Genomic DNA, 26,624 nt, shown 5'->3' on the forward strand with positions numbered 1-26,624 from the left:
AAAAAGTGAAAAAAAAAAAACCCGCGTTGTGGCCTCAATAAGCGTCTGAAAAACCGCACGCGTGGCAGTTGGTGGTTGGCAGTGAGAAAAAGCGTCACCGTCAAATGGAAAAAAAACAAAAAACAAAACTAAAAAGAAAAAAAAAAAAAATATCCCACGCGCTTGCCTGCCGCCAACTTAACAGACATTTCTAAATTATATATTTTAACAAAAAATAAATAAATTTATATTTCTAAAGTTTGAGAGTTATATTAATAAAAACTCTAAACTATTTTATTTAAAATTTAAAATTTAAAATTGATAGGTAAAGCTAATTATAATATTTTAATATATAGCGTTTGAACACTTATTTACCTGAAATTTTAATTTATATCTATTTTAATACACTAAATCTTTTTAATAATCATAATATTTTATTAAGCATATCTAACGGAGGATATTTTTCTAAAAAAAAAAATTAATTAACTTGGGTCTCATTCACCACATAATATTGAAAATTTCAACAAACTTTATATAAATAATTGAGATTATGTTTCTCGATCATTGAATCTTTTATTTTTTATCCTTAAAATTAATTTTAAATTGATTTGGTAATTATCTGTGTTAAAACTACGTGGTCTCCCTTTTCGCGATCGGTTTAACTGTAGTGCCTTTATACGAATTGGCTCTGAGTGTATGTCTCTCCCGTTTATGATTGATTCCTCTTCAACACCCGAAAGTTTTAGAATAAATAAATTTGTTAGTTAATCGAATATAAAATTTTAAAAACAAATGCTTATAAAAATGAGACCTCTCCAACAAAGTAATAATCTATGCTGATGGTCACCTTAAACAAATAATTTTATTTATTTATTTATTATTTTGCAGAAGATCTCATTTCCTGAAAATCGAATATTTTCTTTTCCTCTGGTGATTAAAAATTTCAACAATAATTAGGGTTTCACACCTTCTCTCTCTACATACATACATACACATGTATGTATGTATATATATATATATTATAATTTAAAAAAATAAAAATTGTATTGTGTTAGAGAATTAGATTAAATAATGTTTAGAGTTAAATTTTTAATCTCTCCATATGATTGTTGGAACAACCCAAGTGGATGCTCATCATGGAGGAAACCATAATTATTGTTGCAATTATATGATGAATTAAAATCCCACATAAACAATAATCTACCACGTGATTATCCTAAATTAATTATACTTATAATCTTATTAACTTATTTTTATATACCCATTTCACACACCAAACCCAACAAAACCATACATGTTTCAAATTTCTTTATTTTGGATTATATAATATAAAGTTTTTATATCATCAAACTTTGTTTGGCAGCATAAATTATGGGGCCAAAATGTGGAATCCCAAGTGAGCTTACCCTTAATACAAGGGGAGACATGAGACCTCACATGATTTAAGGACATCTTCCTCATCCACAACACCTAAATTTAAACCAATTAATATTAATAATCTAAATAATAACGTTGAAATTCATCGTTTTTAATTATTAACACCATTACTTGTTAACGAAGAAATTTGAATGAAGTTTATTATTATATCATTGCGTTTAAATCATTATCTACTTTCTTAAACTAATACCATGTTCGACGTTCTTTTATTTCTTTTTTTTTTTTAATTATCAATTTTTGTTTATAAAATAAGTTTTAAAATCACGTCCATCATTGGAATCTAGATCATGACTATAGTTACTTACTTGACTTGAACTGTTTCTAAGGTGAAGATCATTCCCATAAACAAACTTGGGTTCTTCCACTATGTTTTGTCTTTTTTAAAAAATTTAAATATAAATAAAATAAAGAAAAAAAATTAAAACAATGACTATAATTATTTTAAGAAATAATCCGTAAATAACCCTTCTAGGTCAGAAGATGCAAACACATGCAAAATGATATAACCTATCCTTTTAACATATCATAACATGATCTTAGGTAGTTTTCTTGTTCGGTCAAGGTTGGATGTGTAGTACGTGACGTGTGAGCATAGGTCCCACTATGTGGACTCACAAACCCTTACTGAACACTACGAAGGGAAAGAGTTTGCATAATATCTTATTCAATTTATTATTATTTTACTAACTGCCGTTACACACGGTCTCGATTTATTCACCAACATGTTCTTTTACTTAGATGTGACGTAAATAAATAAAGGCGAGTAAGATTGAGAGGAAGATTTGCGGTACTTTTGAATATTTGAATTGTGAATATAATGAAGATGTGCACATGATTGCACATGGTTTACAAGTTATTTTGGCATCCCAAGATTGATCCTTAATTATTATTTGTGGAACAAACACAAAACACAAGAACATTAATGCGACAAACTAACTTTACCTGAAAAAACTGCCGACGGTTTCCCAACTAACTCACCTCTCTCAATACTCAACTTGTAGCCGCTACGATTCTCAAGATTAATTCAATTAATTCTACTTTGGGTGCATGCATTTAACCCAAGTCTTCTACCAGATTAATTCAATTAATTCTACTCTAATCGGAAAGCTCGGGTAGGAGTAGGACATTCCATCAAAATCTTTTCCCGAGTTGCATACTGGGTGAAGCTTAGTCCTTCGGACCTTTCAATCTCGCAACTTTAGTAGCTAGGGGCTCGCACGCTTTAATGGCAGTTTCAGGTATTGCACTAAGAAAGACTCCTGCCGTTGCTAAAGGTCAGATTTTCACGCATCATAATTTCGGACAAAGAAAGACATTAAATCAAACTTTAGATACTCATAATCCGTTAAAAAAGTTACAGAGGCTTAACTTATACAATTATCGGTTTAATGATAGTTAGGTTATCTGAAATGATTTCTTTCTAACCCACTTAAATTGAGACCTTTTCAACAAAAAGGTTTTTTTTTTTTTTTTTTTTTTTTAAACTTTCTCAAAACAAAATAGGAATTTAGATTCTTTTTTTCTTCTTTGAGAAAATCAAATGAGAGCCGAACAAGTTAGCACTGATATCGACATGTGTGGTCGGGTAAAAGACATTTCACAATCATCGTACCTTTCATTACTCATTCATTCCTTCTCTCTAACGTGTTTAAAATGGAAATTAATCTGCCACCTCTCCAGCCCCTATGAACATTTCTTGTTCAAATTAAAGTTATACCCAAAAGTTAAACTATAACAAGATTGTTACAACATGGGCTCTTGAAAATCTTTCAAAACTTGACAATAAGAATTTAGTTAAGAGTAAGTATTTTATGTCAGTTGAGTTATGTTCATATTGGTGGAAGTACATGCATATCATTTCAATAATATATCATTAAAAAAAAAAATCTTGAAAAAGCAACTAAACGACAAGAACTAAAAAAGTATGACAAGGAAGGGACAAACATTCGGCACAACGAAAGTTGAACAAGTCGGGACGAGTTGAGGGGTCGAAAAGAGACGAGTTAAAGAACGAGTCAAACAATAAGAAAAGGAAGCAATGTTCTTAGTCTTTGAAATAGTGACAAATGAGAGAAAGAGATGATAAAGTTGTTCCCATATAATTGGGGGTTGGGATAAGCCATTACAACATTATGGGCCAAGTGGGCTTCAAATGAAATGAAATGGTGGGCCCTTATTAACATTACCCATTTTTTTGGGTCCACTACCTTCAAGCCATGACACGTGTCAAATAGAAGAGAGATTAGTTTGACCTTGACCTTAATTTTGTTGTGTGTTGGACAAAAATAAAATCATTTTCACGTGGATTGTTTGGCACATCTTTTTATATATTATTTGGAGCACCAATTTTTGTCCATAATGAAGAAAAAAAAAATGTGACACAAAAATTTTAAATTTGATTAATCCTAATTCCCGGGATTTCATCTTGTCCATGGTTAGAAACTCGTATAAGCTTTGATTATTTGTTGTGTCTGTATTTGAAATTGGTTTAGTCGAACAGTTGGGTATTTAAAATTAAGGCTGTTTAGGGAAGCAAATTTGGTTTGCAGTGATACCAATATGACATGGCCCGTGATGATTGATTGTTGAAGAACATAGTGACTAGAATGGTATGACACCGTCGGAATCACATGCACATCAAATTATTATTTTCCAAATCAAACTTTTTGTTCGAATTATTATTTTTTATTTTATTTGTAAAAATTATTCCACAATTAATCTAAATCTTAATGAAACTTAAATTGATGCCAATGAAAAGGGTAGAGTAAATGTTAAAAATGCGAGAAAATTTTAATTTTTTTTTCTAATATTTATTACATTTATTTATTTTTTAAAATTTAAGAACAAATAAAATAAGAGAGATTTCATAAAAAGAAAAAAGAAAAAAGAAAAAAGAAAAAAGAAAACCTATCTTTTTAAAATGACAAAACAAAATATTAAAAAAATGAATGGACAAAATTACCCCTCGGCCGAAATTAAAATTACTGTCCAGTCTAAAAATAAAAAATACACTATATTTATATTTTCGACCACAAGCATCATTATAATAATTATATATAGTAAGGGGCCTATGTGGTAAGCTCATTAAGGCCCATCAATATATTATTTTTTAGAGTAAGTTTCTGCAAATTAATATTTTATTGTTTTCATATTTCATTCAATTTTTGTATATAACTAATATTAATCACTTTCAAAATTTGATGACTTAAAATGAGGAATTAACACGTTTTTTTTTTAATTTTTATTTTATAAATAAAAAGTATTTAAAACAATGGGATTAATTTAAAACCTATTTTTGAAAAAATAACTTATTTATTCAAAAACTATTTTAAAAAGGATTAAATGAAAATTTGCTAAATATGTATAAGAAAAATTAAAATTAGCATCTGAATCTAAACTAAAATAAGTTGTTAATAATAATAATAAGAAAAAAACTATGACACGGCCAACATTTTGTAATTTACTTGGAGAAAAATTGTTGGAGGCTATGCTCACGCATATAACGTGATTTTAAACTTCATAAAACACGTGGGAACTAATCTTTTAAAACCTTCTTTTTAAAACAGGTTAGACAATTGACATATCTCATTAACTGTATTAACTTTTGGTGATGTCTATACGGGTCCATGTTGCGAGACTAAACCCCATAAGAAGATAACTGACAATCATTCATTGGTGCAAGGACTCACCCAACATGTGATAGAATTTAAGTGGGTTCGAGTAAGATCAAGCTTCTATTGAAAATAATTGACCATTCGTCTACAATAATGAACATCTCACCAAGACAGTCCCTCATGAATCATATAGTCACAATATTGTTCATAAAAATCCTATTCGAGAAAGAACTTCATACCAACAACCAAGATAAGATGAGAGCAAGTGATTTGAGATGAAAATGACAGTCGTAAAAAAATGGTCTCCAAACCCATTTAGAAAAATTTTCAATATTTTTAATGGAAAAAGTTATTTTTTTTCAAATTATTTATATATAAAAAAAACCACTAACATCGGGAAAAAAAAAAAATCTATTTTTGATATTTTCAAAATTATTAGAATATTGTGAAATTTGAACATTATTTTAAATCATTATCACGTGAATTCTTCAAATAATGTTTTTAAAAAATAAAAGGATAAATTTGGAAAGAATCTATTACTTTTTAAATAAAAGATAAAGTTGAAATATGTTTTGAATAATAATAAATTTACTAGACATTAAAAAAAATAAATTTCCATTTTGGAGAAATAATAGAAGGATTCTTTACCTATTATTTTAATATATTTAAAAGAATAAGAATATTTAGGAAAGAAAAGATAAATTTGAAAAGAATAATAATATTTTTTAAAATAAAAGAAAAAGTTGAAAGATATTTTTAATAACATAACTATTAATTATAATGAATTTATGTAACACTAAAAAAAAATTGTCCGAAGTCAACTTGAAATAAATGAAAATTTATTAATTTTTAATGGTTTTTAATAAGAAACGGACGGCGGCAAAAAGGGGGGGGAGAAACACATCTCTTCACTAACTTTTAAGAGCGATCCAAATCCGAAGAGGAATAAACCCTACGAGAGTTTGGCGTTAATAGGCGAAACCCAAATCCCAATTCCTTTTCTCGATCATTCCATCAAGAGCCCTAGATCACGTTCTCTGTTTTTCTTTTAAAAAATCCTTTCTTTTTGCTTCACCTCCCTCCATTTCTGGCCTCTCTCAAATGGGTTCTCTTTATACTTTCTTTTAATGCTTTCCTGTGGAATCCCAATTGGAGTTTATCCGAGTGGTGGGAATTTACGGATGGACTGAGAGACCTTCTCCACTTCAATTTTGTTTGCTAATTTACTTTATACTTTGTATATTACATTAACATATACATATATACTTTACATTTCTGTTTTCAATTCGGTTTTTTGGCATCTGGGTGTTGATTCTATGGCTGTGGTTGCTGAGGATTCCAGTGAGGTAGCGGCTGCCAAGAATTTTGATCCGGAGATGAAACCCAAATCAGAATTTGATGCTCTTAAGCTTGCTGAAATGTTTAGCAATTTGAACCCTTTGGCTAAGGAGTTCTTTCCTTCCTCTTACTCTCATCATGATCGCCCAGATTTTCAGTTTTATTATCACAACTATAATCGATCCTCCATGAAAAACTTTCAGCCCGCCGATCAACTGTTGCACAATGATAACGATCGCAGGGTATTCTTTTATTTTGATCTGCTTTTTTTTGTTCTTATTTAGAGCTTGTGATTCTAAACAACAATCTGTGATTCTGTTTGATCTGGGATTGTTTGTGTTCTTGTTGATTGATTTTGAGTTTATGTGTGTGTGTTTTAATGTGATGAATTTTGCTCTGGGGTGTCTGGATCAAATTCCTGGAAAGGATCATTGTGTTATTTGATTTATTTAATGTCTCTTGACACTGGAAATTATTGAGGATGTCTAAATTCAATCCATAGTTTCATTGCCAGAATTGGATTGAATTAAACTTTTTGCTTCATCAGGGATTGTTTGTTCTTACTGATTGATTCCAAGTTAATGTATGTATGTTTTTAATGTGGTGAAATTCACTCTTGTGATGGGAATTTTTCCTAATTGAGTAATTGGAATTGTTCACTGTGCTATTGGTATTATTTACTGTTCTTGACCCTGAAAATTATTTTAGCAATCTGTGTGTGTTGATCACTTCCCATAACAACTGAATTGTACTGCAATTTTTAGGAATCATATCATGTAATTGACTGCTATAGTTTTCCATCACATTGAACTCGGTTCACATCTCCGAACGAGAATTTTATGGTTCGGATTCTTGATAATACTGGCCATTCCTGTTTTGATTTGTCTGATTCACCTTCCAATTATCTATTAAATCACCTCCCATCTGTTTGGTATAATGATAACTCGTCATTATCTGTTTATGTTGCTACAAGTCTTTTATTTTTGTGAATGATATATCGATTCTTACTTCTTTTCCCATAACTTCAAGAATTTATCAAGAGATCCATATGCTTTTATGTTACTTTCTGTTTGTTACTGATACACCCTGGTCTACTCCCATTCCTTGCGAATTTACTTAAACAACAAGAATTTCTTCATACATGTATTGAAGAACATTGATGCAAAATAATAATCAATGGGGATGTTCTCATTTAATACTTTAGATTCCCACGTCCCGACTGTCTTGAGCTTACTTGGAACGATAACTGTAACTATATTATTATCCGCCTCAATCCTAAGAAATAATCAAAATACATGCTTCATCATATTGTCTTACGTTCTTGGCTCTACCATGTTTTAGTTTTCTTGTGTCTAGTATTAGGATCTTAAGACCGATAAATTTCACTCAAGGTTTGTGCTGGGCACTTGAACTTGGATTATTAGCCTATCTTCTACATAAGTTACCTCGATTACTTCAGTGTTGTTAAGTACTAAAATAGTATGAAAATGTTTGTCTAGATTGTAGCTCGTTGATTGATCGAACAATAATGACTAGGACAGTTCATTTTTGTGATTCTCGTACGCTCATTATTGACTATGTTGAGATTATCTGTGGTTAAATACAAAAGATATAGCCATATTGGAATGAAACATATGGGTAGCCGCCTGTAACATGCCGAGAATATTCAGTAAAATAAGCGTTGCATCTTAGTTGTGTCTATTCGACTGGATATAGTTGGGATGCTTTTATAAATTCTTGTCAGGATAAAATTTCATTTCTTGTACTTGTTCTATGCTATGTTTTTACGGGCTTCCTTCTCGCTTCATTCTTCAGAGAAGAAATGACAATAATAACCAGGGGAGAAGAAGAATGAATAATAGATCTATCAGAGCTCAGCAAGAGGAAAGTGTAATGAGGACTGTTTATGTCTCTGATATTGATAAGGATGTGAGTATCATATCTTTATAAGCCTAGAGTTTATTATGATGCATTGAGATAATTTTGAAATTGAAAGCTTGTTTCTTATCTAGGTCTCTGAAGAGGAGCTTGCCAAGGTATTCAGGGAGTATTGTGGATATGTAAGTATACTCATTCTTCGGGTTCTGTCATTTTGTCGGGAGGGTGGAAGTCTAGAGTGAATGTAGTTGATTGATGTTTTTAAACGGGGATGTCGAGGTGGGTTGCCACTGGACTCGGTTCTGGCTTTCAACTCGTAACTATCGTCTTATTTGCATTCTTCTTAATGAAAAGACATGGTTTTTTGTTTAATTTATATTGGCCATGGGATGATAGCTATTCTTTTATAGGTTAATGATTGCCGAATTTGTGGTGACCCCCATTCAGTTCTTCGTTTCGCTTTTGTGGAGTTCGCTAATGAGCGTAAGTTGATCTTTGCACCTTGAAATCCTTTCCAAGGAGAGAGATGTAGTTTGATCTTACATGCCACCTGGAATGTTTTGGGAACAGCTAGTGCTAGAGCAGCCACAGGGCTGAGCGGGACGATGGTAGGGTCGTATCCAATTAAGGTATTGCCTTCAAAAACTGCCATTCTTCCTGTGAATCCTACCTTTCTTCCCAAGGTACGGTGTTATCCTTTCTCTTCCTATATGGATATATACATATATGTATACATACATATATATATATATATATTTATGCTCCCTACAAAATTTCTGTTGTGACAGTCAAATGATGAATGGGATATGTGTACCAGGACTATCTACTGCACAAATATAGATAAGAAGGTGCTATTACTTACTAAAGTGTTTCAAATGGAATGGAACAATGTTGAACTGATGGGATTTAAAATCTTTAATCTTGTTTTGTTTTTTTGTTTATAGGTATCTCAGATTGAAGTTAAGAATTTCTTTGAAACATCTTGTGGTGAGGTAAGATATAAACAGACAGCATATTCGTTTTTTCGACGATTTTAACCGACTGTTATTGACAAGAAAATCTTCCTTTTGAATTTAGGTAACTCGCTTGAGGTTGTTGGGTGATCAGTTGCATTCGACCCGTATTGCTTTTGTCGAGTTTGCTATGGTAATCTTTTTCTCTAACGCATTGTACTAAGTACGTCTCGTCTTATGCCAGTTTTTATTGATAAAGAAGATCAGTATGAACCTTAGAACATTACATAAAGCAATTGTCTTCATGTTTTGTAAGAATATCTCTGTTTGTTTCCATGAGCAGGCAGAGACTGCTCTTCAAGCCCTCAACTGTAGTGGCATGATCTTGGGTACTCAGCCAATCAGGTATGGTTTCTTTACTGCTAACACCCTCTCACTTTCTAAATATGTCCCTACATTAGTTCAGATACATATTTTTTTGTGAAATTTTGTAGGGTAAGTCCTTCGAAGACGCCTGTTAGGCCACGAGTTACTCGCCCGGGAAGCATTAAGCCATCTTAGAAGGCAAATATTCTCCGATATCAGTGGATGAAATTCAGACAATGTATGAATTATCCCAAGTGTTGAGAAGTTGGCTAGTTTCTTTGCTGAACTTGTTTATAAATCTTCTTCAATTATAGTTCATTTGGCTGAGTTCCAATCTTTGACAATTATTTCCCTCCCCGACAAGTTCTTAGTTTTTTTCTTTCAATCGCTACTAGTTAATGTTAATGTTGTTGGAGATGGTACTATATTATGCATTACTTTCTATCTCTCGAGTTTTATGTTGTTTGAACAGAGACATCAATCAAGAGATTAAAAGTTTATTAAATCCTTTAATCTTTAAGAAAGGGTATCGTTTAGATTCTATCTAACACTTCGGTGGAGCAATTTAACATGGGGAAAAGATAACAAAAGTCGGTAAATTATGTAGGGAGTTACAAGCAAGGACGAGGGCTTTGATAGCCATAAGAGAAGCCATAAACATTAGAGCAAGAAGAAAAAATTTGCCCTACTTTTGGAGAGCTTTTGAGATAGATGTCCTCAAGCACTATGTCCTTGCATGGCCTGGTTTTACTGCATCTCAATGTCACTGCTGAGGCTGATTTGCTACTTCCCCATATGTTTTTGAACGTCACGTTGCTTATTTGCACCCCTGATGACATCTAACACAACAAAGCGTTGCATACAATAAAGAACAACGTTGCATACAATAAGGAATCGACATATCTATTATGATTCTTACCCGTTGGTCGCATGGAGGAACAGGGCAATATTGTTGATCAATAATGATGGGGTTTCCAACCTCATTCATGAAAATATCTTCGTAGTGTATGTTATAAGCATTTACATTTGAAGATGTAGCCCATGTCTTGATTCTCACACCATCAGTCGTGTTCTTAAAAGTGCAATTCCTCATTGTGATCCCCGAAACATCCTCTTTGTCATACTTTCCCAAGCTTCCAATGCTAATACCATGTCCTGGGCCACAAACGACGTTCGAAACATAGATATCATTGCTTCCGGAGAGTATTGAAATGCAATCATCACCGGTACCAATAATAGAGTTTGTAATATCAATATTATTAGAATTTCCAATCTTAATCCCATCCGTGTTAGGACTCTCACTAGGAGCAGAAATACGAATCTTCGTAATGTTCATCTTGCTACATCCAAAGAGCAAGAAATGATTGTTCTTGCTATTGGTCGAGTGCACGTGATGAACTTTCGAGTTCGTTATAAAATCGAATCTCATCGTCTGAAAAACAACAAAACGTTAATAGATTTACGAGATTGGTAAAGAAAAAAAAGATGTAAATGGGAATGGGAATGAGAAGAAAACTGACCGTAGGAAGAGATTGGCAATTAGGGTTTTTCTTGCACTCGTTTCGTGGCCAAGCCACAGATCCTTCACCATCCAATGAACCACCTCCACTGACAGTCAACTGATCGACATATCGAAAGTTCATCCAACTGTCGGACGCGAGAAAAGACATGTCGGTCGGAGCCTTTAAAATGCCCTTAATCACAAAGGCCATTTGCCCTTCACATGGCCCCAAAAACAGCACACTTCTCAACTTGAATGTACCTTTTGGGACATATACCCTTCCCCTCCCCTTCCATTCACACGCATCCTTCCATGCTTCTAAAAATGCCTAAAAAAAACAACAACACTGTTTAGACCCAACACACATGACCTACGACTTGAATTTTGAACCGACATACCTCGGAGTTATCCGTTGTTCCGTCCGGGATAGCTCCATAACGAACAACATTGAAGACTTTAGATCTGCCAACTCGAACTCCTTTTGTAATGGAAAACAAGAACAAGAAGAAAACAACCGACAAACCCCGAACAACGCCACATTTCTTCAACCCCATTTCTTCTTCTTCTCTGAAATGGATTTGATTTGTTTTCACATTTTCATTACAATTATTATATATAATGATCAATAAAGTTACCAAGTTTGCTAACATTCCTCAATTAAAATGTTTTTTTTTTTTTTCATAAATATATTAGAAATAAAGATGAAGGATTTAGTGCCCAAATTTTTAAGAAAATAATAATAATAATAATTTTTAGCCATTTTTTCTTCATTGTCCAAACTTGGAAATGTTTGCATATTTGGAATCAGTTTCAAAGCTGGTTTCAGTTTCTTTATTTGATTGGTTATATCTGAAATATTTTTTGTAGTAATGATCCTGAGGTAGAGTCTATGGTATTCAACAATATGGGCCTTTGGATCGATGAGGGCCCACTGGAGATGAGGAATCTGACGGTGTGGATGAGTGAAGATGGGAGTTACTGTGGGCTTTGTCATACCGGATAATTTGGAGGGCATGTAATGCAGCGGATATTATTCCTTATTTTCTTATACGATAATTAATACGATATTTTATAATATTCACTTTTTTTTTTTTTTTTTTTTTTTTTTTTTTTTTTTTTTTTTTTTTTTTTTTTTTTTTTTTTTTTTTTTTTTTTTTGCATTTATTTATTTAATTATTATTATTATACCTTTAAATTAAATGTATTTATTAAAAAAAAAAACAATATATAAATAAATAAAATTTTATTTATTAACTTATTAATAAATTTATTTATTTATTTTTATCTAACCATGTTATATTTTATTTTAATTATGCTTTTTTTAGAGAGGCTTTTTGTTCGAACGACTTTTGTACAAATTTTAAGCTCACAATTACGAGGAATAGCTAAAATTACTGTAACTCATTAGTTTAAACTTTTTCGAACCTAAACTAACTTAAATATTTTGAATTAAGTTCATTATCTGTTATTTGAGTTGAAATAATTTATAACTTTAACGGTTTAGTTGGGTCTAAAAAAATTGCCAACCTAGCATATGAATTTCATATCTTGAACTTATAAAATCGCTAAATTTTGATCCTAATTTTTTTAATTATAAATATTAGACAACTCTTATTATATTTGCAAGACTCTAATATATATATTACTTATTTCTAATTCGATAGGCGTAATATTTACGTTCTTATCTTAATTCAAATTTAAAGATAAGCAAGGACCCATTTTTACAAAATGAAGATAAGTCCGTATATAATTTGTATTATACTTTATTTATATATAGTATTAAACATTAATAATGACATTAACAAAAAAAATATTAAATTTAAAGAGAATGGGGGAGAAAAAGGGAATAAAATTTATAAAAGGAATGGAAATTAAGAAATCAGGATAAAAAAATAGAAAAATCGTGAGGGGCAGTATAGTAATTTTTTATAAAGGGAATGGAAATTAAGAAATCAGGATTAAAAAATGGAAAAATCGTGAGGGGCAGTATAGTAATTTTGATAAAAGGAATGGAAATTAAGAAATCAAGATAAAAAATTGAAAAATCGTGAGGGGCAGTATAGTAATTTTATAAAAGGAATGGAAATTAAGAAATCAGGATTAAAAAATGGAAAAATCGTGAGGGGCAGTATAGTAATTTTACAAAAGGAATGGAAATTAAGAAATCAAGATTAAAAAAATGGAAAAATCGTAGGGGCAGCATAGTAATTTTCATAAAGGAATGGAAAACCGTGAGGGGGCAGCCTAGTAAGCTTTCATAAGATTTCATAACTTTGATATCATATTGTCTACTTTGACCATAAGCTTTTATAACTTTTCTTTGGACTTTCCAAAATGACTCGAGAAATAGTATTATTTGATTATAAACTTATGATCATTTTTTAAATTAGCCGTGACTTTCATCCTACAAAAACTTCTTTCTAAAATTCATAATTTTTTTTTTATCGTACCACTTTTGACTAAAAACAATTCGAACGAGAATACTCTAATTCATAAAAAAAGGATGTGAAAAGGGGATTAACCGAGGTAACGTGGTTGTTGCAAGAGGAGGAAGATTAAGTTGACTAATTGGGTTAGTTGATTAGTTTAATTGGATGGACCAATTTTGTCCAATTGAATCAACCAATGGTTTTTATTCTAGTTTGGCTTATATTGGCTCGTTCTTCAATTTGATTTTATGGTATTCTCATAATTTCTCTTATTTTAAAGAATTAAAATTTGAATGAGGGACAATTTTTAACTAAGGTAAGTAGTTATTTGGATAATGTGACATCAATAGTTAGGATAAATTCGATGAATCTAGATAGCATAACCATTGAATCGGTCATGAGACATCAATGTTTGAGATATCAGCTCATACGAACTAGACTATATGATATTGATTGTTGGGATGAGTCACACGACATCAAATATTGAGATTAACTCAACTAAAAGTAGTGTGATATAAATAATTGAGGTAAACTCGAACCAACGCTCTATCCATAGTTACTTACTTACTGATCAATGACTATGCAAAATCTTCTTTAATTTTGAAGATGATATTTCAAAAAAAAATTAAATAGGATTAAAAGTTAGGTCGTGAATATTTATTTAAAAAATAAATTTTTGAAAAAGAGATTTTACCATATATAAATTAATTAATATAAACCATGTGGCTTCAAAGTCAAGTCCCAAATATTAAATCCAGTCCATATTTTTAACTATCTTTTTGAATTGTAAGTATTTAAATCAATAATTGCAAGCCTAAAAGTCAAAAGAAGCACAGTAAATTTTATTTATTTTTTTTCTTTTTAGATAAAGTAAAATTAAATAATACAAAATAAAGGATAAAATAAGAAATTCTTCATCTCAGCCACTTTTTGAGATAAAAGTAAAAATACTTTTCTATTTTTTGAATAATCAACGTATACATATCATTTTTTTTTTAATTTTAATTTTCAAATTAAACCTAGAGATGTCTATGGATCGGCAGGGACGGGAGCCTTATCTATTCCCATTCTCGCCACCTATTTTATTTCCGGTCCCAAAATTTCTCATTTATTTTTAAGAAGGTCGAATTTTTCATGAATTTTATTTTGTTTATTATTATTTTTAAAAATATATTTATTATAACGTTTTGATTTTTCAATATAATTTTTACTGAAAAATTATAAAAAAAAATCTTAATAAATTAATATTACAGCATCCCTTGAGCCATTAAAAAGAATCTGCAACCCACTTTTAGTTAAATAATTTATTTTTAATATACATATATTGGGCTAAGTACGAATGAACATCATCCCGTCCTGTCTAAATTGAAAATATCTTTCTTGAGACTCCGCGAATAAAATGGATATCTATAATTAAATTATTGTAATTTTGAATATGACAAATATCTCGTAAGGACATATACATTCTCCGACTTAGCTCCAATAATAGCGACATGTAACGTGCAACTTAGAAGAATGAAATGAAAGAAATTAACAAATAAAATTTGAAAATTGAAAATTTCTAAGTATTTTTCTTTCCATAATTTCCCAACCGAGACCACAATTGAACCAATAATTTTGCCTCAGTCAAACTAGTTTCAATTTTCTTTCTTCTATCAAATTAAGACCTTCGCAAGGTTAGAAGTGAAAATGTAATTCCATCAAATTCATATTTAGATAAATTGGATATTAGAGTAAAAACTATCTTCACAAACGTACGCCAATCGTTTTAATATATTCCTAAATTTGAAGTTGGTAGGATCAAGGTACTGAAAAGAATAATATATCTTGTTGGTATAAGTAATAACTATAAATTTTTGAAGACTTTTTAAACTATAAAGTTTATATCGTTATAATCACCCTCATACAGATATATGATCTCAGTTCATTTATGTATTTCTCATCTATTTGAATATAGTGATAAAAAGAAAAAAAGGTGTCACGTACATTACATTGATTCCTTGAGTTGACTAATTCAAAAGGTCGTGTAGATGTTTCTAAAGCGTAAGTTTAAATTAAAGGTTTGTGGGTCTGTTCAAACCAAAAAAAGTCATATTTAGTTGGTATTCTTCTCAGCATCACCTTTTCAAAGAGATTTATATTTGTTGAACTTTGAAGAACAAAAGTCTTTGTCTTAAAAATTCAAATTTTCAATTAATATGGAAATTCAATTATAATACACAAAACTTAATTTTGTAGTCAATTTGTTGGCAATAAATTAGAGTTTTAAAGGCGAAGAAAAGAGCACCTTTTTGCGACTTGCTTCCCATCCACACAACGGTCAACTTCCTTCATCTCCAAATTAAAACTCTCATCTTTTTGTTGTGTAATTATAAAAACCCTTCACCCCTTCCATTAAAATCCCAAAACCCATCAAAACCCACTTCTCAAAATTCATCCTTTTTGCTTTCATTTTCTCCATTGATGTCAGGTGGCGAAGCTCATTCGACCAGGGTTGTGATTATCGACACCAAGTATGTCCACACAGACGCCAAGAGCTTCAAGACCGTGGTGCAGAAGCTCACCGGGAAAGATCCAGCGGCGGAGGAGAACCGCCAAACGGGAGATGCCAATAATTCATCGTTCAAGAAGTTCCAAGCAGAGCTGCGAGAGATGCCAACAATTCATCGATGAGTTTTATTTTGATTCAATAAAATGAATATATGTAGACTTAGATGTCCCTTTTGATCATCTTTTTGTTACTTAGTATAATTCTTTTATTAATTTTTGTTTCTTTTTCTTTTCCCTTTTGTTTTGTTTGAATATATGTATATGTGATTAATAATTATTTATTATTTAATTTAGTCGATATCAATCTAATTCAACATCTTAACGCAAACATTAGTGTATGATTAAACATGTATCCATCATCCTATAAACACGTAGAAAACCAAATAAATGTCATGTTATGTAGTGAGTGGAGCCGAATTTACAGAAATAGTAAAATTTTACTGGGCATTATTAAAATAGAATTTTGTTTTATTAAAATAAAGTATATTTAAAAAAAAAAAAGGAAAAAAGAGAGAACCTTGAGTAATTACCATGTTTGAAAGTTATTTCCCCTACTTTTTCAGACTAATTTTAAAAAAGAATGGTTCTAAGTTTGATCGGGTATTGATTCCTTAGGTTATGTAAAACGTATAAATCTCGCCGGTAAGATACGTCCACTGCAAATGGAATTGTGCTCGACAATTGCTACGAAAGAACCACATACGAAAAGGATTTCAATCAATTTGAATCAACTCGGATCGATTTTATTTAATTTTCTCCAATTTTACTTAAAATAATGAAAATAAATAAATAAAATGTGTAATAAGTGAATTTAACAATATAAAAAAGAAAAAAAGAAAAAAAAAAAGGTGAAAAGGGGGGAGGGGGTTTTGAGTCAGAAAATCTGGGATTTTTGGTCAACAAATTTAACGGTATGATGCAAATGTGGAACAAAAAACAGCCATTCCTGTGGGCCCCACTCTCCTTCTTTTCTTTAATCATCATTCATAATAAATACTACGCTCCCATTTATTTTACTCCCTTGGCTATTGCGTGTACTACACTCTCCCACTACCATCCAAATGGAGGAATGTTTATAATATACTATTTTTTATTTTTCATCTTTAAAAAAAAAAAAAAAAAAAAAAACTCCCCAAAATAGGGAAAAAGTGAAGTTTTTTTTTTTTTTCTCCATAAATTATTTATTAACATTTTTTAATATTGTTTATTTAGACAACCATAAATAAACAAAACTTCCATTTCTACTATCTTCTCTCTTTCTTTAATTAATTTGTAGCCAAGAAAAATATTTTAAAACCATATAATAAAAATAAAAGCCAAATAAATGAATAAAAAATCATCTAATATTTTAAAAATCATGANTTATTACGAAAGTATATGATTAATATCGCTAATTAGTTAAAAAATATATTTTTTTAACAATAAATCATAAATTTAAATAATAAAGAAATACATTTAAAGCATTGGAATAAGAAAAGACAAAACAAAGCACATTTAATGCTCAAAAATAAAAATTTAGTTATACAATTTAGATTCCCAAAATGGAAATGAGCAAGAGAAAGTGCACTACACGACAAAGAGAAGCGCGTGAAGATAGAGGGAAAAAGAAGGCGGTCGGATGACCCAGCTCTGGTTTCGCCTTTATAGTAATGAACGATGATGATGATGGATCATGATCATTATACATAACTATGTATGTATGTATGTATTATGTATGTATGTATGTATTTATGTATGTATATACGTATGTGGATGATGAGATTATTCTTTTCTTGCTTCCTCACTTCACCGCCCGTTCCTTGCTTCCATGGATACTCATCCAATTCTGAAAGATTTCTCGTCAATGTTGAAATTTCCCGTCAGATTCTGAAAATTAAATCCAAAAGCTAACAAACCCATTTTTGCTTTGGAAGTATTGTGTTATAATTTCTCTCAATTTTTAGGTTCTTGTATTGTACGAATTTGCAAAAGTCGAAGCAGCTTAATAGAGAGAGCTTGTGATCTTTCTCTCTCTCTCGCGCGCGCTCTGTGAGAGAAGAAGGTTCTGATCGTGTTCCTCTTCTTGGTAGCAAACCAAATCTTTCTGTCTTTCATTCTCTCTTCCTTACACAGACTATCTGTCTATCTGCACTCCACATTTTGTCTTCTTTACTCTCCCTCCCTTCCAAATTCCAGGTGGGTTTGCCTTTTCTCTCCCGTTTTTAATTCCCCTTCTCGTTTTGCTCGTGTTCGATTCTTCTTTTGTGTGCTTGAAGACGGATTCTGGTGTTGATTTCTTTTTTCCCTTTCTTGTGTGTTCTTTGTTTTTGAATTCTGTGTTTCTTGTTTCAGTGGCTTCTTCCCTTCTTTTGTTCATGTTCTGCAATTGATTCTGCGTTTTTTTTTTTTGGTGATTTCCTGTTCTGCAAATTCCAGGTGGGTTTACACTTGCGCTGCCGTTTTTCTTTTGTGTGGCTGAAGACGGACTCCGGTGTTGATTTTCTTGTTTGTTTTTTGTTTTTGAATTCTCTTCTTTCGTTGCTGTTCTGCAATTTCTTGTGCGTGTTTGGTAGTTTGCTGTGGAAGTATGTTTAGTGAAGTGGGTATGTTTGGTTTGATTGTTTATGTGTCTCTTTTGATCAAAATTTGTCTTCCCCTCGACAAATTTTGATGGGTTCAGAATGCTTCGGCGCTAAGAATTTAGGGTTCGTCCTTGATTTTAATTTCGATTTTCGAGCTGGGTGGTATTGCTTTTTTATGAATTCTTTTGTTTCGTGCAGCACATTCTTTTTTGTTTCTTTGCTTTTGCGTTATTTGGATACTGATTGTTGTGGAGGAACAGAAATTAGGGTTCTGAACATTATGAATTTGTCCGAATCTTGTTCTTCATTATGTGTTGAAGCATATTTTCATTCTCTTTCTTAGGGTTTGATTTTGCTCGGTTGAGAATTCAAGTCAAGAGAGTATATATATATAGTTCTTCAACTGGTGGTGCTATGGTTAAACAGGTACAGGGCTCTGATCATAACTCTCCAACCTTATGGATGGAAAATTCTTGACTGTTTAGAAAAGAGTAATTCTGGTACTCAGATTCTTTTTTCTTGCTTTGCTTTGCTTTCATGACACGCAGTATTTTGAGGATTTCTCTTTGCTAAGGATATCACGAATCGACACGGATGGATAACGTATTGTATCATGAGGACAGTTTATGAATCTAGAATTTCAAGGCTTTACCTGTTTTAAACAAGGAACTGGTATAGCTCATGCGGTTCCTTGTTTATAGAAGTGATCGTTAGAAAGTTTCTGCTGATGCTGAAATCAGCTTAGTTTGGATCAAGTTTTGGAACAGTAATTGATTCAAGGAAATTCTTTTTACATGGGTAATAAGCTAGGAAGGAGGAGACAAATAGTTGATGAGAAGTACACAAAGCCTCAGGGGCTTTACAACCATAAAGAAGTGGATCATAAGAAACTTAGGAAACTCATACTTGAATCAAAGCTAGCTCCATGTTATCCTGGAGATGAAGAATCTGCCACTGATCTTGAAGAATGCCCCATATGCTTTCTGGTTTGTCATCACTTAATCTCATTTGTCTTTTTCATTGTCTTCTTCGTTGGATCTGTAAACGTCTACCGATCTCCTTTGCTAAATATCTTCCATTTTCTATATTTTTGGATGTTGTAACCTTTTCCCCTTCCTTTCAGTATTATCCGAGTCTCAATCGATCAAGATGTTGCATGAAAAGCATTTGTACAGGTACGTGGGATATATTTCACGATTGATTTAGGTTACGAATTTTATTTCGTCTGATTGTCCTTCTCCTTCCAGAGTGTTTTCTACAGATGAAAGTTCCAAATTCTACCCGGCCTACACAGTATCCTTCACCATGATGATATGCTTTATTAGTTGAATTGAAAGCTTTACTTTACAACTTCCATTCTTGTATATCTTAACTTGAGGAGGTGTCCTTTTTGCAAAACCTCAAATTATGCTGTGGAGTATCGAGGCGTGAAATCAAAAGAAGAGAAGAGTTTGGAGCAAATTGTAAGATTCATATTTGGTATTGTTTTTACATTGGAACTAAGGGATAACTAAAGCTTCTGTTCCCTGTTAAAATCTATAATTGAACAACATTTATTGAAATTTCCAGGAAGAACAGCGTGTTATTGAAGCAAAGATTAGAATGCGGCAGCAGGAACTTCAGGATGATGAGGAAAGAATGCAGAAAAGACATGGATTAAGTACCTCTAACATTGATACGACTGCGGAGGATGGTGAAGACAGCTCTGCAGCTGGTAGGATCTTACATCATTCAGGTGTTCTGTGTTTTGTAATTTTTTTCGGGCTGCTGAGCAATATTTATCATCATTTTATGTGCTTTATTTTGGCAGTTCCATTGTCTCAATCTCCTTCCGAAGATGAGGAAATAGTTAGCTTGCAAGATTCTTGTATGACCCCAATCAGACCGCCTCCGCCTCCTATTCCTATTAGGAGCAACAGGTTCTTTTCATTCTATTCTAGTATTGATGTTCTCCACTAATAAGTGGAATGATTAGACTAGCGATAGAACTCCTTTGTGTATAATTTTCTGGAAAAAAGGAAAACAAATGTTGCTTGTTGCTTAATTAACTACATTTTGGACAGAGAATAAGTTATATTTTCTTCCAAGCCTCCCAAAATGTTGGTAACAGAAGGAAGTTCCACAAAGCTTGGCCTATGTCTTGGATGGTTTGTCGAAGGACCGGGGTTGAAGAGGAAGTAATCGACGACTGCGAATGTTGGAAGGATGATGAATTCACATGTGAGCTACTTCGATCTGGAGGAAGGAGTTTTGTGATATTTAAGGAGATAGAAGAGATTATTTCCTTTTCTCTAGCTTTGTGCTAATAACGGGGTATTTTTAGTGGGTTAGGACAATCGCAATGCAAATCACTTACAATTTGCAAATGTAGGGTGGATGATGAAGAAAAATTATAGAACTCAAATGATTTTAGAGATAGGGTGGGGTGGGGAAGACAAATCTCCCCAATAGGAGCGAACTCATTCCCGCATTCGTTAGCCATAAAGCTGGAAGTGGCAACGACTTACCGGTTGGTCACTTTTGAAGGTATCTCTAGTGATCCTTTACCCTATTCATGTCTGACTGCGTACATGAATGTTTCCCCACTTATTAGGCAGACGACATGACTAGTTTCGCATAATGCAAACTTTGTTGGTTGTCAGAATTGATTATCTAGCTGTAGCCGAAGTTTTGCTCCTGGATTAGTAAGCAGTCTGTAAGGATGTTTTTCCGAAATATAAGCGGTGGCTTAGCACCGCCAGAGTGGTGCAGAAAGTGTGGGAACTTCGTCATGGGAGAAGTTTAACTGATCAAGAGGCTATCGAGTGGCCTGGTTGTATCGATTTTCTTCAGACTTTCCAACCCTAGGGGTTCTGGAAGAGGCAGTCTTGAGAATTCTAGCTGATACTCTGACAGCTAGACATATTTGTCTAATTTTATGAAAGCTGTTTGGAAGTTTAAATGCTCCAACAATGATAGACTCTTTCATGTGGAGAGTAGTGTCAGTCTAAAAACTTGAAGAAAACACAATTTTTTTTATTAAGACGAAGCAATAGATTTCATTGATTCTAGATTCGGTTCATCCTTTTAGTAATCGTATGAACTGGGATGTACCTATTCCGATTCAAAATGAGAAAAGAATCGGGCAGCAGTAGGAGCCCTAAAGAGGAAAGGGGCCGGAACTAAACCAACAATTAGGATAAACACGAAAATTAAAGCTTCTATAAAGATGGATACCCCCACCAGAAAGGGAAGAACGCAGCCTCCATAGGTGGATTACGAGAAGGACCTCCGATCAGTGACAAGGGTACATGGGACGAGAGTACATATGCTCAAATCAGACTTTATAAGCCTAATTTTTGTTATTGCTGTTGCGGACAAATTTGGTCTGTTGTTTTCTTGTCGGAACTAAATTTATATGTTTGCATCAGAACCATATTTATATGTCTGTGTTCGTACTTTTATGATATGGTCGGGTTTGCACGCTGGAGTCTAATAATGTCCCATTCAGAAATTTCAGGGATGATGAATTTGAACTGGATCTTGAGGACATAATGGTTATGGAGGCAATCTGGCTCTCAATTCAGGTAAAAATAGCTCACCCATATATGGTAGAACTGTTCTTGTTTTGTTAATCTTTAGTTTGACTGAAGTGCATAATAATTGAAATGTTCAGGAGAAAGGAAGGCATCAAGATCCAGTTTACACTGAGGATACTTCCTCTGATCAATATGCGACAGAAGGTCGATATGTCTCTCCGACCACCGTTCCATTAGCTGGAACATCATCATCGTCATCATCATCCCCATCTGGAGGTCTTGCTTGTGCCATGGCTGCTCTTGCAGAGCAGCAGCAGCAGCAGATAGGCAGGGGACCGTTATCAACTTGCGCAAATGGAGATTCACCCGTCTTCAATATGCATCCTGAAGCCACGGAGTTCTACAACAGGATGAACACCAATGTAGAAAACTATCCACCACTACAAATCTCAATCAACACAGAAAATTATACGCCTGCACAACTCTCTATCAACACGATACCGATACCAGATTGTAGGATGATCTTAACAAGAAACGATGAAGAGTGGAATCTGGACAATCAATCTGAAGAAGATGAAGCTGGGACAAGCTACCCAACCTCTGACTCGACCGAAGATAATGGTATTGACTGTGCCTTGCCCACAGTCCATACGATTGATGGGGGAAACCAAACACCGATACCCATCATTCCTCAGAACTTTGAGGAACAGATGATGCTAGCCATGGCTGTTTCTCTAACCGAGGCTCGGGGAGTGTCTACTGGACCCGGGCATTCCTGGCAGCAGTGATTATGATTATGATTATGATCAAATCTTAACTTGAACATTCGGTTGTAGCCAATACCAACATAGCTGGCAGAGAGAGCGCGTTGGTGTCGTATCCGAGCTGCAAGGTAGGAAATCGACACAAGGAGTGGCGTGATGTTTGTCCAAAGGTTGATCTCCCATCGGGTGAAAAAATGAAAAAGAAGTGTAAAAATGAAATACAAATTCTTTTAGTGAATTAAAATTTGGGTGGTTCATTCAAGTTCATGGATGGATGGCAATATTTCCCCTTTTCTTTTCCTAATTATTGAAAATATTGTTTCAGCTTGTGGAAGTTTATAGTCCCTTTCTCTAGTGCACCCTGTAAAATATGGTCTATATGTGAAGTCTCTCTCTCTCGAACTCGAACTCGAACAAGCAGGTTAGAGATAGGAGTAAATCTCTATTCTTTCTCCCTGACGTCCTTCCCTACTCCATTGCCATCTGTGTATTCGAGTTTGACCCGAACAAAAAATAAATTGAAGCACTTGATTTTCATCACTAATAATAAATCATGACATCCAAATTTTGGAGTAAGATAGAGAGATATTAGTGAAGAATGAAAAGATATTTGTTTGAGGTAAGAGATTAGATCACGTGAATGGATAGCTCCTATTTTCATAGTTTATCTTCCGATTACTAAAATGTACTTTTTCTTTTGTAGACCAAAATACGAGCTTTTTGGGGGAAACTACTATGCAAACCAATTTGAACATGATTCAGTGAATAAGATATTAAGTAAAGATGAGTGAATAAGATATTAAGTAAAGATGAAAGTCAAATATCATTTGTCTGCTATAGGAAACAAGAGAGAGGAATTACAAACCCAAAGACTATCCAAACATCTAAGAACCCTAATTTTGGAAGCTAAAAGGGGGAGAGAGAGAGAGGGGACTATATTTGAAAATAAAAAAGAAAAAAGAGTAAAGATTAGATCATGAGGCTGCAATTCTCTCAAAGTGCACAAGCCTGTTATCTGCCAACCTGGAGTTGTAAGCTGATCTTTTGTACTCGAACCAAGTGAACTCTTTGTACAAACTTTCTTCTCCTTTCATGAGCGAAGGCAACGGCGCTATCTTTTCACTCAACGGCGGCCCCCCGAAGTATATCATTGAAACTCTTGACTTCAACCTGTTCGTCAATACTCTGTGCTTCACGCTTTTGAATCTTCCATTCGTCATCACCTTCACCAACAAAAAGTTCACTTCTTTTTAGTTTATATCAACAAAAAGTTCCTGTCTTTTACTTCTTTGGTCGAAATCAAAACTGGGTTTGGATTGTCGTGTTGTTTATTGTACCTGTAAAGAGTCACCTACGTTGATGAAGAAGGAGCTTTGATCGGGAGGAACGGAAATCCAATTCCCATCAGCAAGAGATATTTGAAGTCCTGAAGTGTTATTCGATCTCAAAACCGAAATGATCTGTGGGTCTGTGTGTTCTCCAAATCCAATCATGTTTGTCCCTTTCAAAGCATGAAGCTCTGGACATGGCGGGTAATGGTTCACCCTGAAAACAGAGTCGCTCTCTTCATCCATCAACAGCTTGCTGAACGCATTCCTCTGCTGAATCTTCAAACCTTCCGCCATTAGTTCAAGGATTTCACACGCCATGTTTCTCACAGCCGAGATGTAATCGTTCACAGCAGAGCTACAACACAGAAACAGAGCACACAAGGTCAGAAACAGAGTAGAAAAACAGAGCGTTTAGAAGAACGGGGATTTTGGTTACCGGAGCTTTTGTGGGTCTTGGCCAAAAATGGAGAGGAACCCATCAGATTTGGACTCAAGGTGCGTATTCAAGAGGAGATATTCAACCCAGCCCACGTCGCCATTGCGGCCAATTTGTTTATTGCCATAGCCAAAAGGAGAAGGGGGGCCGGCCCTCTGTTTTTCAGAGAGGGGAAGGGAGAAGAATTTGGTGGATTCTGATTCAAGAGTGGAGATGAATTCCATGGGAACGCCATGGTTGACGACCTTGAAGAATCCAAGCTCTTCACAGGCCTTGACGATAAGATGCTTAGCATCTGGTGCAGAAAGGTCAATCAACGGAACCCCAGAGAAAAATGCAGCAGAGGAAGAACCAGCAGCAGCCATGGAGTTTCTCATGTAGGAAGAAGCCATCTGTTTGATAGATGGCTTAGACAAAACCACCATTGATATGGGTTTTGAGAGCTTCGAGTGAAAAACAAGAAGAAGGAGAATGAAAGCTTCCCTTTTTCTCTCTTCTTCTTCAGAGAGACAGAGGAAGAACAAATGGGAGGCAATGCAGTGCTGATGGAGGGGAGGGTATTTATAAGAAATGGAAATGGTGGGTTGTAGAGAGAGAAAGAGAAAGTGGTCTTTTTCTTTATAATAATAATCTTTCAAAGGCTAGTTTTAGAATGGAGGCTGGGGTTTTTGTTTTACACAAAGCTTTGAAACAGAGGAGAACGCAGAGTGGCGATGATCTTTTAGGAGGAAGGAGAGTGATAACTCTTCCGGCACTAAAAAAAGACATGACAAGTGTTTATATTGCATTAAAAGGAATTGGTCACATCAACTAGATTCTTTGGATACTTATCCATTGTTTTCTTTCCCTTTCAACTGTCTTTCTTCCTCTCTAGCAACCAATACTCAAAACTACAAACCCAAACCTCTCAACTTTTTCACTTTCTCACTAGAGCCCGTTCGAGAAAAGGAGCCAATGATTTGAGTTCACGATAACTAAAATCATTGTGACATCTCTCGCCAACGAGGATGCTTGATTCTTAAAGAGGTGGATTGTGAAATCAGGTGTGTTCATCTATCTGAATTTAGTAGTATGTAGAAAAAAAAAAAAGCTTCTTTGTGAAACCCGTCCACTATGTTCGTAACAAAAATATAGAAATGAATAGTTGAAATATGGGCAAAAAGAATTCTAATAAAAGGCTATAGGTCAAAATTCAAATCAAGGTCATCCAACACCTATAAGTCTAGGTCGACGAGAACCTATTGACAAAACAAGTTAATTTAGCTAGAAAGCAGCTCGAAAGATTGAAGTCATAAAAAGGCGAGTAAGTGGCATGGACCATAATCATACTCGCATCCCAAATAGAGTGGACAAGAGGAAATGCCAAAGGGATGAAAATAAGAAACTGGGGTTGAATTTAGGTCGGCCTCTCAAGGAGGAACATGTCATACATGCCTCATGTTCGGTCGTGGTTGATAATTCGACTTTCACTCCTTTAATAGTGTACTTAGGAAGCCTTTTCCATCTCCGACCCCACCTATATGGGATCAAATTTCTCCAGCATCTTTTTTATAGGGTTAGGAGCAGAGATGATGATGCCATTTGTAACGAATAAAAATCTCTACTCGTTACGTTGGAATTAAATGAATATGTATATAAAGAGTTACCCATGGTCCTCAATAACAAAAGGCAGCAATAAATGAAAGGCAGGCACACCCATGTAAACATCCTTTTCCACAACTAGAATTTTAATTTAGTATTTAATATTTATAATTTTTCATGGGGGGTTTGAATGCACACGTGTTCAATAATCAGATGATGAGTGGATGGTCGGTGTAGAATGACGTGGTCGACTTCCATTCGCAGCTTTCTCTGTCGGTCAATACTGACTGGAAGAGAGAGAGAGAGGGTTTTGTGTTTTGTAATTACTAAAATTAAAATTAATGGGCATCACTGCCAGGTTGGCGAACCACATCCACACTGTTCTTCT

At 33.7% G+C, this 26,624-nt stretch overlaps 4 protein-coding genes across 9 annotated transcripts; 2 read left to right on the forward strand and 2 right to left on the reverse strand.

Annotated features, from left to right (window-relative positions):
* Positions 1-5,915: 5,915 nt before the first annotated feature.
* LOC111481021 (polyadenylate-binding protein-interacting protein 9-like) lies at positions 5,916-10,007 on the forward strand. The gene is made up of 10 exons (XM_023126296.1): positions 5,916-6,610; positions 8,184-8,297; positions 8,381-8,428; positions 8,657-8,729; positions 8,817-8,929; positions 9,035-9,094; positions 9,191-9,238; positions 9,324-9,392; positions 9,543-9,604; positions 9,694-10,007. The coding sequence occupies exons 1-10, from the start codon at positions 6,347-6,349 to the stop codon at positions 9,758-9,760; spliced, it is 918 nt and encodes a 305-aa protein (XP_022982064.1). The 5' UTR covers positions 5,916-6,346; the 3' UTR covers positions 9,761-10,007.
* A 143-nt stretch (positions 10,008-10,150) lies between these two features.
* LOC111480430 (exopolygalacturonase-like) lies at positions 10,151-11,620 on the reverse strand. Its single transcript, XM_023125466.1, has 4 exons — positions 11,465-11,620; positions 11,086-11,394; positions 10,485-10,997; positions 10,151-10,404 (listed from the first exon to the last, which is right to left on the reverse strand). The coding sequence occupies exons 1-4, from the start codon at positions 11,618-11,620 to the stop codon at positions 10,177-10,179; spliced, it is 1,206 nt and encodes a 401-aa protein (XP_022981234.1). The 3' UTR covers positions 10,151-10,176.
* A 6,220-nt stretch (positions 11,621-17,840) lies between these two features.
* LOC111480127 lies at positions 17,841-23,222 on the forward strand. Of its 6 annotated transcripts, none has more exons than XM_023125118.1 (12): positions 17,841-18,110; positions 18,221-18,310; positions 18,461-18,729; positions 18,950-19,032; positions 19,155-19,592; positions 19,730-19,781; positions 19,854-19,899; positions 19,988-20,069; positions 20,176-20,320; positions 20,417-20,525; positions 22,097-22,172; positions 22,262-23,222. In XM_023125118.1, exons 5-12 carry the CDS (start codon positions 19,401-19,403, stop codon positions 22,910-22,912), a joined length of 1,353 nt encoding a protein of 450 aa, XP_022980886.1. In that variant the 5' UTR covers positions 17,841-18,110; positions 18,221-18,310; positions 18,461-18,729; positions 18,950-19,032; positions 19,155-19,400; the 3' UTR covers positions 22,913-23,222. The 6 variants fall into 6 exon arrangements, with proteins under 6 accessions (XP_022980886.1, XP_022980887.1, XP_022980875.1 ...); XM_023125119.1 differs by having other exon boundaries at positions 17,841-18,086; XM_023125107.1 differs by lacking the exons at positions 18,221-18,310; positions 18,461-18,729 and adding an exon at positions 18,377-18,460 and having other exon boundaries at positions 17,841-18,220.
* A 563-nt stretch (positions 23,223-23,785) lies between these two features.
* Positions 23,786-25,372, reverse strand: LOC111480835 (gibberellin 2-beta-dioxygenase 1-like). The gene is made up of 3 exons (XM_023126032.1): positions 24,656-25,372; positions 24,226-24,574; positions 23,786-24,111 (listed from the first exon to the last, which is right to left on the reverse strand). Exons 1-3 carry the CDS (start codon positions 25,078-25,080, stop codon positions 23,863-23,865), a joined length of 1,023 nt encoding a protein of 340 aa, XP_022981800.1. The 5' UTR covers positions 25,081-25,372; the 3' UTR covers positions 23,786-23,862.
* Between the last annotated feature and the right edge of the window lie 1,252 nt (positions 25,373-26,624).

This window comes from Cucurbita maxima, unplaced genomic scaffold (genome assembly GCF_002738345.1).
Source record: "Cucurbita maxima cultivar Rimu unplaced genomic scaffold, Cmax_1.0 Cma_Scf00001, whole genome shotgun sequence".
Taxonomy (NCBI): domain Eukaryota; kingdom Viridiplantae; phylum Streptophyta; class Magnoliopsida; order Cucurbitales; family Cucurbitaceae; genus Cucurbita; species Cucurbita maxima.